This window comes from Podarcis liolepis (assembly GCF_965112155.1).
Source record: "Podarcis liolepis genome assembly, chromosome: 16".
NCBI classification, from domain to species: Eukaryota; Metazoa; Chordata; class Lepidosauria; order Squamata; family Lacertidae; genus Podarcis; species Podarcis liolepis.
In genome coordinates this window covers 43,044,501-43,060,527 of record NC_139567.1, presented here as the reverse complement: position 1 = coordinate 43,060,527, position 16,027 = coordinate 43,044,501, and the positions used below count along the sequence as shown (strand labels likewise).

At 48.5% G+C, this 16,027-nt stretch overlaps 1 protein-coding gene across 1 annotated transcript; it reads right to left on the bottom strand.

Moving 5' to 3' along the window:
• Positions 1-318: 318 nt before the first annotated feature.
• Positions 319-15,346, bottom strand: BLMH (bleomycin hydrolase). The gene is made up of 12 exons (XM_083480055.1): positions 15,193-15,346; positions 12,123-12,320; positions 11,929-12,038; positions 10,995-11,136; positions 10,322-10,410; positions 9,635-9,727; positions 8,665-8,820; positions 7,729-7,887; positions 7,560-7,627; positions 6,589-6,706; positions 4,760-4,829; positions 319-1,263 (listed from the first exon to the last, which is right to left on the bottom strand). Exons 1-12 carry the CDS (start codon positions 15,203-15,205, stop codon positions 1,112-1,114), a joined length of 1,368 nt encoding a protein of 455 aa, XP_083336181.1. The 5' UTR covers positions 15,206-15,346; the 3' UTR covers positions 319-1,111.
• Positions 15,347-16,027: the final 681 nt, after the last annotated feature.

The window sequence follows — 16,027 nt, the reverse complement described above, 5'->3', positions numbered from 1 at the left end:
AGTGGGGGCTTGATCTGCAGGTGTGGCTTGTGCCAAATCAGAAGTTTCCAATGTGTGGAAAGAACCCTTGGCAAAGAAGGATCCCAAAGCAGACGCCTTATGCCATGTCAAGACCATTTGCCCATCTAGCCGGCTAAACTGAGCTAGTAGCTCCATATTGTCTCCTCTGACTGGCAACAGCTCTCCAGTGTTGCCGGCAGAGAGGTGGGAGGGGAGTGTCTTCTCCCACCCCCCACTGCCTCATTCATTTGTTGGCAATATGTTTTGCAGTTTGCCAGCAATTTATGCATCAATAATATCAATACAGGACACCGAAGCTCATTCAGCAAAGTGTTTTTATTCAAACGCTCCATAGCACCAGGTAGTTGTAAATGGCATTCAAATAAAAACGCAGCCATTTTTTAAAAAGCCCATTTTACCCAGGAACTGAACTGGGCATTCTGGAATGTAGCCTTTGCAGCCACTCTTTCCGTTGGTTCAGCTGAGCCTCAGTGGTGGTTATGGGGGGGAAATCCCCTGGGCTGTGATTCAGGGGCTCCAGGGAGAAGGCTGTTAAATTCAGACCACATCTCAGTTGGAAAAGACAAGACAGATGAAGATCATGGAGGAAGTGGGCAGCATCGTGCACCATGGGTTATATGCCTCTCTCCACAAGCAAGCAGCCAAGCAGCTCAAAATCACAACCAACAAGCAATTAATCTCCACTTGGTGGCCCTTTGTGGTACGCAATCACCCCAAGCGTTCATCTCACCCCCCACCCGTCTTTTTCTATACAAGGTCTGCGTGAAAGAATCATTTCTGAAGTTTTAAAACGAGTATATGAATAAAATAATTTTAAAGGGTGTTTTTTAAAAAAAGAAAAGAAAAGGATTATACTACAACGAAAAGCACACATGTCGACGCAAAGGTTGCAGAGTAGCCCCGTCCACAGAAAAGCACTGTTTCCTCTGAAGATCCACAGGGCACCACTCTTCAAGACTGGCACCTCAAGTGGGAGTTTGCTTATGGGGCCACTTGGCGTTGGCTCCTGGCCCTCCAGATCCCCCCCCATGCTTGCTTCAAGGTTGACCAGAAGGAGGCAGCAGACACCTCAACACACACACACCCCAGTTCACTTAGCCAGAGCGCCCATGGGGTCCCATGCAGGCAAGACGACTGGCTCCTGGTGCATCACAGCTAAGACGTCCTCTGGCACATGCTTCCTGTCCACCACCACTTCGTAGACGTACTCGGAGAACCAGTCATCAGTCATGATAAGGTAACCTGGAGAAGAGGAGGACGGGACAACGTCTATTAAGAGATACTTAGCTTAAGAGGTGCCATGTACAGTGATCTGCCCTGGGGGACCCCTGCCCTCTATGCCACACTGAAATCTAAGAGGGCAGCCCTGCAAAAATTGCATGGAGGTCGACTGCTTCTGAACATTAAGGACCCATTAATTTTCACAGCTAATGAGGCCTTTGGTTGAACAATTAAATACATGCCCCTTTCCTTGCTTTGTACCAGCAGACTGGGTGGTGCTTGCAATGTCAAATGTGCTTCGGGGAGGGAAACAGGAAAACCAAGCTCAAACTGCCATCCCATATCAAATTCCTCCCCGGAACATTTTTCTGCCTTTCCTCTGCATCAAGAAACACCACAAGTCAAAAACCTACAAGGAACAGATGAGGTCTCACGTGGTGTCTCTTGTATTTGTGCTTGGAAGCAAAACCCAGGAGCTTCCAAAAACACCACTTTACAAACCCAGAGTTTTTGGAAATTCCTGAGTGACCGAGGATTGGCCTTTCAGGTTTCCTCTAGCGGCTTTGCCTCTGCAATTAACAGGTCAGATGCTCCAACTCTGTCTAAGATCTGACCTTGCCTTTCAACAACAGGATCACAATGCTAAGCTGGTAAACCCGGACCAGGCGATCTGGACCCAAAGCACCGTACAAAAGGGTTAAGCGTTTCCTCCATAACTCATCATCCTCCAGCTAAGCCCCTGAGTCTAATCTTGCCTCTGTTGTTTCAGGCAATACTCTATCAACCCTCTTCAAGGACTGACGTTGGGGCTTGTTATTTTAATGCCTCCACGCCTAGCCAAGCCGGAGTGCCAAATCTAACATCCTCATTCTTCACCTCTTCCTTAAACAAGGGGCCTGCCAGAATGCTGCTTGGCCTTCCCACACAAGCCCAGGCTTTTTCAAGAGGCCAGCTACCCCCCAAACCCTCTCGGAGGGCCATATCTGCAAGTGACGACTTTGGAGCAGCAGCTAGAGGTCTGCCCTGGAGGAGGTGGCGTGGGAAAGCAGCTAGAAGAGGAGTCCCAAAAACATGGGTGTGGGGTGCTAAGAACTCATTTGGAAACCTAAGAAACTGTTTCACAGGTTCTGCAAAATAGCCCTTCCACAGAGGAAAAACTGGAAATGCTCAAACACCTCCCATGTAGCACACCTACACATGCCCCCCAAATAAAACATGTATTTAAAAAAGCAGGTAAACTAGCCAAAAAATAGGCATTCCCCACAAACATAGAAGGCCCAAAGCACTATTTTAAAGTAATTGGGAGGGGAGGGGCGAAGCTGGCACCAACATCGGAGGGTTCCCTCAGGCATCACACTGCAGAGCCCAGCCTTAGAGCCAGGAAGCCCTCCGGACAATCTCGCCCCAAGCAAGACAGATTGGTTAGGTGGCGTCTTAAGCTAGCAACTGCTCTTCTGAGCCTCAGCACACCCAGCTGCAATGCAGACATAATGTTAGTACAGTAGTACCTCTGGTTGTTGTTTAGTCTTTAGTCGTGTCCAACTCTTCGTGACCCCATGGACCAGAGCACGCCAGGCACCTCTGGTTACGTACTTAATTTGTTCCGGAGGTCCGTTCTTAACCTGAAACTGTTCTTAACCTGAAGCACCACTTTAGCTAATGGGGCCTCCTGCTGCCGCTGTGCCGCTGCTGCGCAGTTTCTGTTCTCATCCTGAAGCAAAGTTCTTAACCTGAGGTACTATTTCTGGGTTAGTGGAGTCTGTAACCTGAAGCGTATGTAACCCGAGGTACTACTGTAGTACTAACCGCAGCTGCCCTGTTTTATAGGCCTGTGTTGTAAGGATCACTAAGACAGAGGACTCAGGCTTGGCCAAATTCTGTGCCCGCAATACACAGGTATTGAATCAATGCCCAAGACACATTCTGCAAACAACCCGCACTGTCCTTACAGAAGGAACATTGCCAGTCGCCTTGGCCAGCCTTCAGGCGGTGAGCCTGGGGCAAGCGGCTCTCTTCTTCAGCCTGATTCTCCCCGCCACCCCAAACGGAGGCCTACCTTGCAGGGCAGAAAGGCTGTAAAGCATTTTGTCTGCTTGGTAAATGGATAAGAGCAACCAGCGTTGGCCATTACAAGGGACAGATTGGGCAGAGGTGGCGAGAGGGCTCTGCTTGGCCCCCAAAGTGAGAGGCCCCCAAAGTCTGCTCAGGGGCAAGGCCAGAGCCCTCGAGGAAAAAGCCCCATTCAGGCCCCATTCATTAAAAGCAGGCTTTGCCTCTGAGTGGGAGTGAGACTTCCACGTAGAACAGCAAGAGGCTAAGAAGCTCAAGGAATCAACCTCACGCCTCCTGGCTGCCCTGCCAGGAGGCTGGAGAAGGTAAACTCTGAGGAATGCCGGTAATCTGTCTCGCTTTCGCCGGGTTATTTTTAAACTTTGAAAGCTCAAAGTGGTTCGCACTCGTCTCTTGTGGTTGATGGCAGGAGTGTGTGTGTGTGTTTTTAACTGCTGGAGCAACTCTGGGTTTTAGCACGCTCATAAAACAGATGGGTAAACGAAGAGCTAAGAATAGCTGTGCCTTGACCTCCAGGCGGCTTTTTTGGGAAGCGGGGGTGAGGGCCACCTGCGCGCCTGGATCATTGAGATAGTCCTGCGCCTGCTGTTCCACGAAAGCTCTTGCTATGCAAACAGAAGCTCCAGTCTCAATGGGAGACACTGGGACACGCAGAAAAGTCCCTGGCTCTTTGAAATGGCCCTGGGTAGCATAAAGGCTCGAGGGCACCGTGGGCCCTTGTCTTCCACCAACTCCCAGGGGAAGTGAAGAGGGAAACGGAACACATGTGGCAGCTACAATTCTGCTAGACAAAGACGCTGCTTGTTGTCATCCCAATCGCACAAGCAACAGCAAAAGTTTCCCCCACTGGAGGCTGTTCGAAGAAGGGTAATGAACTTTTCTACACAAAATAAGATTACATCAGGAGCTTAAAGGAACGGCAACCCAGTCAGTGCTCATGTGCGCTCTCTCTCTCTCCCCCTCTCCCTCTCTCTCTCTGCAATAAACCCCATGCAGGAATTTATAATCTCTGCCTTATGACCCCGGAGTAATTAAAAGGAGGTGGGGGACACACACAGCCCAATGGCGATCCTGGCAGAGAGTGCAGAACACAGAGAGGGAAGGAGCCTCCTTGCATTGCCCTCATCACAAACCCAGGAAAATTCAGCGTTGGGAAGAGACCCCAGGTTGGAGAGGCCTGAAGTGATGGAGGGCAAAAGGGAAGAATTCACTGACCACCAGCCTGCCAGGATTCTGCTAAGGCAGAGAGGCAGGGTAAACTGCATAGGCTTTGAGTGCTAAACTGGCCCAGAATTAAGCTCGCTATCCCAATACGCACGCTGTTGAGAATCATAGTACTGGAAGGGACATCTGGAAGTCATCTAGTCCAACCCCCTGCCCCAAAATCCAGACAACACCCCTGATGCAAGACGAAAGGAGGCCAGCATCTGCATTAGCAACACATTACCTTTATTCCCGCGGTCTTCGCCCCATGAGTTCTCCACGCGCCATTTTTCAAAGCAGCCCTCTTGCTCTGGCTGGAAAGAGGGGGAAATGCAGGGGTCAACAGGAGGAAGAGCCTGGCAGAAAAGCTTCCCCTGGCCAGGCCGATTTACATTTGCTTGTGGATTTACAGCAGAGAAATAAAATGCCTCCCTTACCCGACAGATGACACCTGCGCTTTCATTTCACAAACTGCTGAAAGCGTCCCTCACCCATGCCTTTACAACCCCAAATGCTAAAAGCCTGGTATCTGGATCACATAAGGAGTTCTGCAGTGTGGAGAATATTGCATGCGGAATATTGCAGGCCTAGCTAGACATTGTGGATATTTTATACAGTGTATATATAAAGCTGATGATTATATCAATATTTTGATAAATTGGAGAGTGGGAAGACCCTGTAACCCACCTTGAGGTCCTTGGAAGGAGGATATACATGTGGTAATAAATAAAATAAATCATGCTACAGTACTTTTAAAGACTTTGGGTCCAAACTGTGCTCAGGTCCATACGAGGCAGCTGGAAGAGATGGTGGCAAGAACCTCTGAGGCCTGACTGGAATTACTTTCAAGCTCTTAAAATTCAATCAAGCCACATTTAGCTTAGTTTTGAATGCTGGCAAGGATTAAACGTCCCTCATGGGAAAAGAAAATTACATCAGAGTTGTAGTTAAAACCTGTTTGCACAACAGGTATTTTTTTTAAAAAAGGGGAAAAAAGCTCCATGTTTTAATACCTGCTTTTAGCCTAAAGAAGCTTTTAGTGAGAATTATAAATCTGCCAACCGTTGGCAAAAACAGCCTAGGGGCATTGCAGCTTTTAATCTTGCCTTGCTCCTCTGTTTTAACGTTCTGGATTTCTGAGGTGAGGAGCCTCCAAATGTTTATAGAGAAGCCCTTTCTAGCTAGCAAGGACCAAGCGGGGCAGAGTGGACTGAGCATCCCTCTTGGATTAAGGAGAGAGAGGAGGGTCAGATCTCATTGGGCTGATTGCCTGGTGGGCCTATCTGGCTTTTAAAGTAATTCCATCGCTGTCTACTACCTTTCATCGTTGCCAACCTTTGTATATTTCTGTCTGCGAAACTGGAGACACACAGTAAATTTAGAAAGCTTTGGAAGGCTGTGTACCTGAAATGCATAATGTAAAATAACAAAGCACTGGCCATGGGACTGTGGTGGTGGTCATGGAGCCCCTGTGCTGCCTCTTGAGCTCCTTGGGCAGGTGCCTCTGGGAAGGGGGAGGGGGCGTTGGTGGCCTCAGTGCTCTCGCCACCAGCATCATCCAGATACCAACTCTACAATTCTATAATTCATCATAAGAGAACGGTGGTCTTTGTAGACAAGGCACTTTAGAAGAGGGATGGGACCCTCCACCAGCTCCCAGCACCCCAGACCACTGGCCGTGTTCCTGCTGAGGCAGGTGGGTGATGGGAATCCAAGAGTCTCTGGAAAGTCACAGATGTTCTCTGCATGTTGTTCTCTGAGGGCCATCCCTCTGTCTCTACAAGTACAGAATACAGCTTCTTAGAGCAGAGATGGGGAACCTTTGTCGCCCTCTAAGTGTTGCTGGACTGCCGTTCCCATCATCCCCTGACCAGGCTGGCTGGGGCAGATGGGAGATGGAGCCCAAAAACCTTTGAGGGCCACCGGTTCTCTGTCCCTCTTTCAAAAGAACACACCGTCCCCAGGAGGAGTCCATGAACAGGTCGTGTGTGCAATTATTGTCTGGTTGACTGCCATATATGTGGAAAGGAAGGGAAGGAACTCCATCACCCGCCCTGCTGCCCCAACACCCACCTTCTCAGTGAAGGCAGTAATGACCATGGCGTGGGTCATCAACGAATCCCCGAAGATCAGCCGCTCGTCCTTGTTCATGTTCTTGACTGACACGCCAAACACCAGCTTGTGGTTAAATCTACAAAGCAGCGCACACGAAATGCACGTTAAGTGTGGGGTTCAGAGAAAGTGCCTTCCCTAGTAATCCTAAATTGCGGAGTAAACACATTTATCAGGTCGTCTCCATGATCACTGCAGATGGTGACAGCAGCCACGAAATTAAAAGACGCCTGCTTCTTGGGAGAAAAGCAATGACAAACCTAGACAGCATCTTAAAAAGCAGAGACATCACCTTGCCAACAAAGGTCCGTATAGTTAAAGCTATGGTTTTCCCAGTAGTGATGTATGGAAGTGAGAGCTGGACCATAAAGAAGGCCGATTGCCGAAGAATTGATGCTTTTGAATTATGGTGCTGGAGGAGACTCTTGAGAGTCCCATGGACTGCAAGAATATCAAACCTATCCATTCTTAAGGAAATCAGCCCTGAGTGCTCACTGGAAGGACAGATCCTGACGCTGAGAATCCAATACTTTGGCCACCTCATGAGAAGAGAAGACTCCCTGGAAAAGACCCTGATGTTGGGAAAGATGGAGGGCACAAGGAGAAGGGGACGACAGAGGACGAGATGGTGGGACAGTGTTCTGGAAGCCACCAGCATGAGTTTGACCAAACTGTGGGAGGCAGTGGAAGACAGAAGTGCCTGGCGTGCTCTGGTCTAGGGGGTCACAAAGAGTCGGACACGACTAAACAACAACATACAGGAGCAGTTAAGCACGAGGTGCAGCAGATCTGCGGTCCAGAGGGCTCTGAGCTTGCGGAAGAACAAAGAAGTGGAAGCAAAGCAAAGTTTGAGCTTGACGTGCACACCCACAATCCCCAGGGAGACTGTGTGCAGGATCACAGCCCTCTTCCCCCACCCCCCACGCACTTACATATTCATGTCATTGATGCCCAGTTTGCTGTTGAAGTGCTTCCCAACGTCACAACCAAACCACACGGCCTGAGGAGAGAGCAGGCGACAATCAGGACCCTTCAGTTGAAGCAAAGAGCAGGAAGACACTGTGCTAAGGAGCAAAACAAAGACAGGGGGGCAGGCCAAACCTCTCCATCCCGAATAGAAGCAGCTGCCAGTTTCTTCAGGAGCTCGATGGGCTGGTTGTTGTAAAGAGTCTTCCTGCCCCCCACCATGTTACTCAGGTACTCCACTGTGTAAAGCTGGTTGTATTGGTTCTGGGGCCGAGGGTCGTTCACCAGGCAAACCTGTTAAGTCAAAGGGCTGAGTTAGCGCAAGAAGTTAATTTCAAGGAGGTCACTCCTCCCAACTCTGCTGGACCCAGCAATAGCAGCCAACTAAAATGCTCGCAACAAGAGCATGGCCAAAGATGGCCATTTCTTGTATCTCCCCAGCAGGTGTTATTCGGGGGGTAGGCTGCCACTGAACCTGGAGGTTCCATTTCAAACAAGATGGAAGTTTGGAAATAATATGAGGGCTGCCGCTTCTCAGCAGCAAATATCCTCTGCTAGACTCATCTCGGTTTTGATGTTCTGGGTCACAATTTTATCACCATCTGACCAAGCAATGCTTGGCCCCCAAAAAGAGATCTGGGGCTGGAAATCTGGTGGGCCTTTCTGTAAGGATTTCCAACTAAACGTTAAAAAGAACTTTCTGATAGTAAGAGCTGTTCAGCAATGCAACTGACTACCTCGGAAGGTGATGGACTTCCCAGCATTTGTGGTTTTTCAACGGAGGTTGGGGGGGGACCATCTGTCAGGGGTTCTTTCAGTTGAGATTCCAGGTTTGCAGGGGTTGGGCTAGATGACCTTTGGGGTGTCCCTTCCAACTCTACGATTTCAGCCATGCCACAACTTTCAAACAGACCGAAGAGGGGTCGTGGTATTAAACGAGGAGAAGGGAGCAACAAGAGACCGCGTGGGGCAGGGGTGTGTCTTATCCATTTCCAAAATCTAAAAAGGATCGCACAGACAGGGGGCCAATGATTGTCCACAGGCTGCCTCGTGTTTACCACATTGTCCAACCTTGCTTTCCATGTCGAAGATGGGCTTGACGTGCTCTTTGTAGAACTGCAGGGGCGAGATTGGCCCGATCTTGTGGTAGGTCTTCTCCTTGTCGTAGAACTCCCAGCAGAAGGAGTCCGGAGGGCTCCCCAGGCAGATGGTCACTATTCTGAACACCTGGGGAGGGAAAGCAGATTAGTGGAAGGTGGAACCCAGGCGCCTCCCTTCAAATCGGCCAGAGGGAACTGATGCTTGTGACTCACAAACCCTCGTTTTGCTTAATTGCTCGCTATGCTTATAAGCTGCTGTTCCACCGAAGGCATCAAGCTGGTTTCTAGATTTTTGAACAACAGCGTGGAAACTAAGCAATGTGACACAGGAGGCAAAACGGAACAGAAGGGCAGAGGAAATCTATGGGCTCTTTCATTCTGCTCCCTAAGTTACACAATGGTCAGGTGGAATGGCCACCAGTTTGATGGAGGCAGTTCTGGGAGAAGAGACCGGGAAGCCAGCATGGAGCTGCGGTGCCCTGGACAACAACAACAACAAAAATGATATACGTTGTTGTCTGCTGCCCTCTAGTGCAGGCACCCTGGACGGGCACTTAGGGACTTTGCAGAAATGCAGTGAAGGACAATGCGACTCCTGTAAAAAAGTAAAATTAAAACAGCCTGACACACCTTTCCTCTTGGCAGCTTTGGCAAGAGAGAGAGAAGAAAGGGTGCAGCTGGGTAGACAATCTGCCCCTCCAAATTGTAAAGAGCACAACCAAAATACATTCACAGTGGATCTCTGCATCTCTCCGTTAAGCCGCCACTTTCAGAGCTGCAAAGGCTGTGCTCAGTTATGAGAAGCATCATGAGAATGAGAAGCATCAGAATGAGAAGCATCATGACTGGGGCCTTGGGGGGGGGAGAGAAAGAGGGGGCAGGGACAGAAAATCTCTTTTTACTCAGCCATCGCATTCGCCCCTGCCCCAAGAGCAGCTGACCTCCTCTATCATGGCGTCCACGGCTGCAGAGAGCTCGTCCTTGTTGCATCCAGTCTCTACCATATTCCTCAGCCGGAGGCAATACTCTCGCATCTGTTTGGAAGAAAAGAAAAGCGGGAAAAGCAAGTTCTAAATGGCAATCTCTGTGGCACGCTATCAACAGTTCAGGATGCTGGAGCAGGCAAGATGGCTGAGATGGCTGATGGGGGATGCAGCCCAGAACATCTGGAGAGCACCAGGCTAGAATTTACCTTTTAACAGATTGGAAAGAAAAGATTCAGCGCCCATGGGCTTGGACCTTAGCAAGCAATGGCAGGTGTCTGCATCTGAACAGGAAGGTTGTGAAAACTGTGTCAGCCCATTGTGTGTGTGTGGAGTGGCAGGTGTGTCCAAAAGCCCACCTCAGATCTTAAAGGCTTTAACCGGCTTTACAGGGACTCATCTGTTCACCTGTGGCGAACCTGATCTTATTGGCAAGCCACCAGACAGGGAAGATTCACTTAGCATCCTTTTTCTCAGGTCATTAGTGTGCTACATAGGATACCTTCAGGCAACTAAACCTTTCCATGGGGCTTGATCATTTTTACGGGCTTATTTACAAGCCTGAGCTTAAGTTTCCAAACTGGTGAGAAGACGAATGATTTTAGAGATGGTAACACTCTATCCACACACACACACTTTAGTTACCTTGTGGTTCAGAATGTCATTCATTCGTCTGGAGGCCTCAGTGGTGTGTGATTCAGGGAAAACCTTCTTGGGGACTACGCCGTATTTTTCTAGGAAGGAACAAGTTTTAGTAACTGACCAGAACCGATGGGCCGAAGGAAAGATCGTTCTGCCTGCTGCACTCAGTTTACGCTGCGTGAAATAAGCACAGATCTTGACACAAGGAAACTGTTTCCAGGCTATTTCTGTCCTCCCACATCCTTAGTTCTTCTCAGCTGTGGTGCATCCAGGTCCAGTCCTCAGCATCACCAATTAAAGGGCTCAGGGTAATGTATGCTGGACTTGCCTGAGAGCTTGGACATACCCTGCTGGGCAGCCTGGCCTGACTCGACCATCGGTTAGCTGCATAAGCTCAACGCATACATTTTTAAAAACTACATAAGAGTGTACCAGACTGAAGATCCTGTGGGGATCTCAGAGAGAAAGGTTTCTGACTCCGTCTTGTACTGCAACTGTCCACCTCATCAGAAGACCTTCAAAAGCTTTAGTGATTCCAGCCCCACCCAAAGAATTCTGTAATCCCAACTCCTGATTTCCTGGTCTTGGCTGAGCAGCCCCCCCCCCTTAAGATGTTGGATCCTCTGCCCAGGAACCTAGGTGGACTACAAAGTGCCTTGGCCTCAGCTTCTCTTACCAATGAGGTTCACGAGCATGTCCCACTGCCCGCCGTCATTGCAGGGATTGGAGAGCAGGAACTGCACCAGCCTCCCCTCCACGGGCTCCTTCTTCTGAGCCGTTTCCACATATGCGTGCAAGAAGTAGTAACAGCGTTCAACCTGGAAATAAGCCAGTCAGAATGCAGTCAGAAACCAGGTCTGTTGAGCCCTGGTAGACTTCAAGCTAACCCACCCCGCCTTAACCTTCTGGCCTTTTTACAGCTAGGATGGCCCACTTAGTGGTGGCCCCCTGGTTATTATTTAGTTAGTTATAGAATCGATTACCTGCCATCAGGTACAATAAAATGTAAAGATCAATTAGAACTAAGACATACTGTAATACAATGGGTCAGGTGTGCTTTCAGCATGCAATGATAGCTGTGCAATGAGGACACCATTCTGTGGGGAGGGAAGTCCACAGAGAATGCCCCTTCCTGGGCTGCTGCCCCCCCCCCAAGGTTTCTGATGATGGCATCTCAAGGCAGAAGCCTGAATGGCACCCCTGCTTACAGAAAGAAGCCGACCAGTCAGCTGGGTTTCCCTCAAAGCAGGTAGAGGGGCATCTGAAGCCCTCCAGACGAGTCTGGACCCTAATTTCCACCATCTCTCGAGACTCATAACATCCAAATAGCCACAGGTTCCCCATCCTAGCACCTAAACAAAGCCTCAAGAAAGCACCTCTGAGAGTCAGCGTGGCTGGCAATTAAAAGTGTTGGTCAAGGACCTGGGTTCAAATCCTCACTCAGGCATGCTTTCTGGGGGTGGCCTTGGGCCAGTCACCATCTCTCAGCCCAACCTACTTCACAGGGGGTAAATGTGGATGGTGGGAAATCATGTGCGCCACCTTGAATTCCTTGGAGGTGGGATATAAATGCAAGAAGCAGAAGGGCAGTTAAATACAATGAGAAGCACCTTGTCCCAGAAGAAGAGGTACGACTGGCTGAACTCGAACTCCTCCATGTTGAACTTCTTCATGAAGGGGAGGCGCATCACGTTCAGGCAGGAGAAGATCCAGCAGCGTCCTGGGGGGTCAGAGGAGCACAGCGGAGATGGGCATCGCAAAGCATTAAAATGGGACGTGCAATCTCAAGGGAGGTGGCCATTACCTGAGTTCTTCTGATTGGTGATGGGCTTGCCTTCAGCAGGTACCATGTGCTGGAAGACTTGCAGCGTGTCCTGCACCACGGCCCGCTCCAGGCACACCTCCAGGGGGTCTGCGCATGTGGCCACATTCTGGGCCAACAAGTACCGGGGTTCAGCTTTCAGGGCTTGGGCGAAAGCTGAAGATTTTTTCAGGCTCAACCCTGCTAAGACAAAACAGGACAGTCGATTCGGGACAGTTGATTCTGAAAGTCAGCAACAGAGGGCACACATGGAGAAAACAGAACAAGGATGTGTTCAGGAAGGATGCTAGAAGCTCATCACAGGGGTCTGCAGACATGGCTGATGCTGATGCCACTCATGGCATGGCAGGGAATGTCCTCTGTCTCTTCTCAGAGACACTCTTATTACTCAACTTGTTGAATTTCTTTTAAAAATCAATCAGGCTTTTAATATATTATGTTAGTGTGTTCAGCTGTTGTTTTTAATTGCTTGGGTTTTTCATTTTATGATTGCTATATGTATCGTTTGCCTATTTTTATTGTGCTTATTTACTTAGAAGATTTGTAAGCCATTTAACCAAAGAGCAGTCTCCAATAAAACAGTAGATGAAACACAAAGAAAACAAAGAAACTAACCTGAAAACAAATATACATAAAACCATCATAATAAAAGCTGCAGATAAAAATCAGTAAAACTTTTAAACAATTATAAGCAACCAAATTAATTTTTTGCTAGCTCTCTTGTGTGTTTTTAAACCAAAAACTAGAGTAGATTATAATGATGATGATAATAATTTAAATAACGAAATAAAGCAATCTTAAAACAGATCCTGAGGTTACACATTTGCCTCACTGCAATTATTCCCTTTCCAGTTTCCCCCTCCCTTCAAACTTCCAGCTTTGTCTTATAGTAATAACAGGGGATAGATGGAGATTTCAGTGTTACATGTGGTCTGAAAATGGAATAGGCAAATATTCCTGTTCATGGGTGTCTGCAGGATTCCCCCCCCCCCCAGGCCTGGGGGTGGGGGCAAAGTAAAGCACTAAAAACGACGAGGGGGAGGGGAGCAGGCTAGATTCCCACCAAAGACGAGACCAGCATCTGTACATTTTGCTTTTCCCTCTGGTTCTACAAATGCTAGAAACTTACTCTTTCTTTTTAAAATAAAAGCTGGGAATCTGCAGGTGTGAGGGCTCCTATGCAAAGTAGACCACAGCAAAAACAACTTTTTGTGAAATGTATTCTAACACTATGCAAATATTTCTGCCTTCAGCATCTATATTATTAGGCAATGCTGCTCTCCACCTTCGTAAGGGTGTGAAACTGTTCCAGATCCACTCCTGTAATTACAAGGCCTTGCTTCGTGCCAAAGACACGTTTCCTAATAGTGCCTCACCCAAGCACAGCTAATTGCCATGTGCCAGGCTGGCTGAATTTCAATGCATGCTTATCTTGACATAAAGATGTTTGACAAAAAGTAGACAAAACTTTAAAAACAACTGTTGTTTCCCAAAGGCAAGGGGACTGACACCTACCTTTTAATTTCATTTATCTCTTGTCACTGGAACGTAGGAAGCTGCCTTACCCTGAATCAGGCCATTATCTATCTAGCTCAGTACTTGTCTCTAAAGGATTTCAGAACTGTCTTTCCCAGCCCTAAGTAGATTTGAACCCCAGACCTTCTGTGTGCAAAGCAGGGGCCCTACCACTAAGCTACAGCCTGGATCTAAGAATACAGTCCCTAAAATGCAAGTGGCGTAAGAAAAACAGAGTCAAGGTGATTCATCAATAAAGGATATAGGTTCAGATCTGCAGCCAGCCAAGATGCTCACTAGGTGATCTTGGTTCCAGTAGCTATCTCTCGGGCTAAACTACCTAGCAAGGTTGTTGTGAGAATAAAAAGGAGGAAGGCAGAGAGATAGCTGCTGGAACCAAGATCACCTAAGTGAGCATCTGGCTGGTTGCAGATCTGAACCTATATCCTTTATTGACGAATCACATTGACTCTGTTTGGGTTGGCTGGTGGGTATGAACCCAGGACTTATTCCGCTGCAGTGGCCAAATTACGGAGCGGCCTGGCTCCCTCATGGCTCCCTTTTAAACCAGCTTTCTAAGCAAGACCACAGAAGGTACCGTTTTATTCCGACAGGCTTTTGGGAACTAACTGCTTTTAAGGAAAGGGCTTTTAATAGCGCTCTGCTGTTTTTGCTACTGGCCTTTTGACAGATTTGTTTTTACATCGTTTTGATTCTATTATCATCTTAATTACTTCTTCACTATTACCTTTCATATGTTTTTAGTGATCTGTGTTTTACCTTCATTTGTAATTCTTGCAAGCTGCCTCCAGTTCCTCAAGGTTTTGGAGGAAATAAACTACTACTACTACTAATTATTATTATTATTCACAAGTAGCCTGCAAAGCACACACTGTCCTTCCCACAGTTCCTGCCTGCCTATGGCTGCCGGGTGCCTTGTTAAGTCTAAGGGCTCTTTTAATGAGGTGCTAAATTCAGCCTTCTTTCATCAGGCAACCACTTTGCATGTATAGCCTGCAGGGTCGGTTGCTTCCTTTATTTCTCTGACATTTATACCCAGGCTTTTCTACTTAAGTTGTCGAGGCTGCCCACCGTTCAACAAACAAACAAGCCACCCACCCATTCTCAATAATAAAAATCAGATTATTAATAAAAACCAGAGATCGACTAAAGCAGGGAGAAGGGGTGCGGAGCCTACAGGCGCCGGGGCGGAAATCGGACTAGGAAGGGGCGCTTCCTTCAACCCGAGGAACCTGGGGAGGAGGAAGGCACTCTGCACATGCTCAGGGACACGCTCCCTCGGCGGTGCAATCCTCTCCTCGCAAAACTGGCCGGGACTGAAATGTGGGTGGGTGGGTGGGATACAGGTGCCGGGGCTGAATCCCGGGGCCCCGCGGCTCGACGGCGCCTGTTTACCCCCCACCCCCCCCAAAAAGCAACAGCAGCCTCCCGTTGCCATGGCAACCCCGCCCCCGGCCTCTCCCATCCCCAGTAGGCCTCTGCCGTTCCCATGGCAACCCCACCCCCCCACACGCACCTGGGAGACTCATCGCGGGTCTTTCGGCCGCAGCAGCGCGAGCCACCGAGGAGGAGAACCAAGGCCGGGCGCCGGCGCCGGAAGCAGCTCTTTTATAGCCTCGGAAGCAGGAAGCCGGGCCCGCGACGGAGCGCGGCGAAGGACAAACCTCCTGCGCTGTCCTTCGCGGGTTCTCCTCCCCGCCCCCGTTAGAGGGGCGGAGGGAGTTTCGGGGGGCACGCCTCTTAAAGGAGCCGTTTAGCTTTCTCGCTGTTACAGGTACTTGGAATATTTATTATTATTACTACTACTATTATTATTATTGTTGTTGTTGTTGTTGTTGTTGTTGTTGTTGTTGTTGTTGTTGTTGTTGTTGTTGTGCCTTTTCCAAGGCGGCTTACACAATTCCATACAACACAGATAATATACAAAAAGCTAAAAAAAAAAAAGGCAGTAGAAGCTAATCGCTAAAAAGTTAATGAACGCTAATGCAGAACTCTCCAAACTGTGTCTTGACACGCGTGTCTGCTGCAGCGTGTAGGTGTGTCATGCAAACACTCCCTGCACTCCTCCCTGGGCTGGAAAGGGGTTGGTTTAGCCTCCGGTTTGCTAGTAAAACTGAATTACTGTGTCGCGAAATGATGCATGCCTAAAATGTGTCATCAACATGAAAAGTTTGGAAAGCTCTGCTCTAATAGAATTAAAACAATATATTTTTTTAAAAAAATCTTAAAATGCAGAGGATAATGAAAACAGTAAACACAGCACTGTTAAAATACATTTCCTTAAAAAGCAAAACAAAACCAGTGAGTTCCCATCCAGCCTTGCTTCCCACTCCCCACCCCCATTCCTTGCA

Coding starts and splice junctions, on each gene's coding strand:
- BLMH (XM_083480055.1), bottom strand. Junction 7,888..8,664: donor TCTTCGACATGGAAAGCAAG/GTTGGACAATGT, acceptor TTGACTTAACAG/GTTTGCCTGGTGAACGACCC. Junction 1,264..4,759: donor CGAAGACCGCGGGAATAAAG/GTAATGTGTTGC, acceptor CCTCTTCTCCAG/GTTACCTTATCATGACTGAT.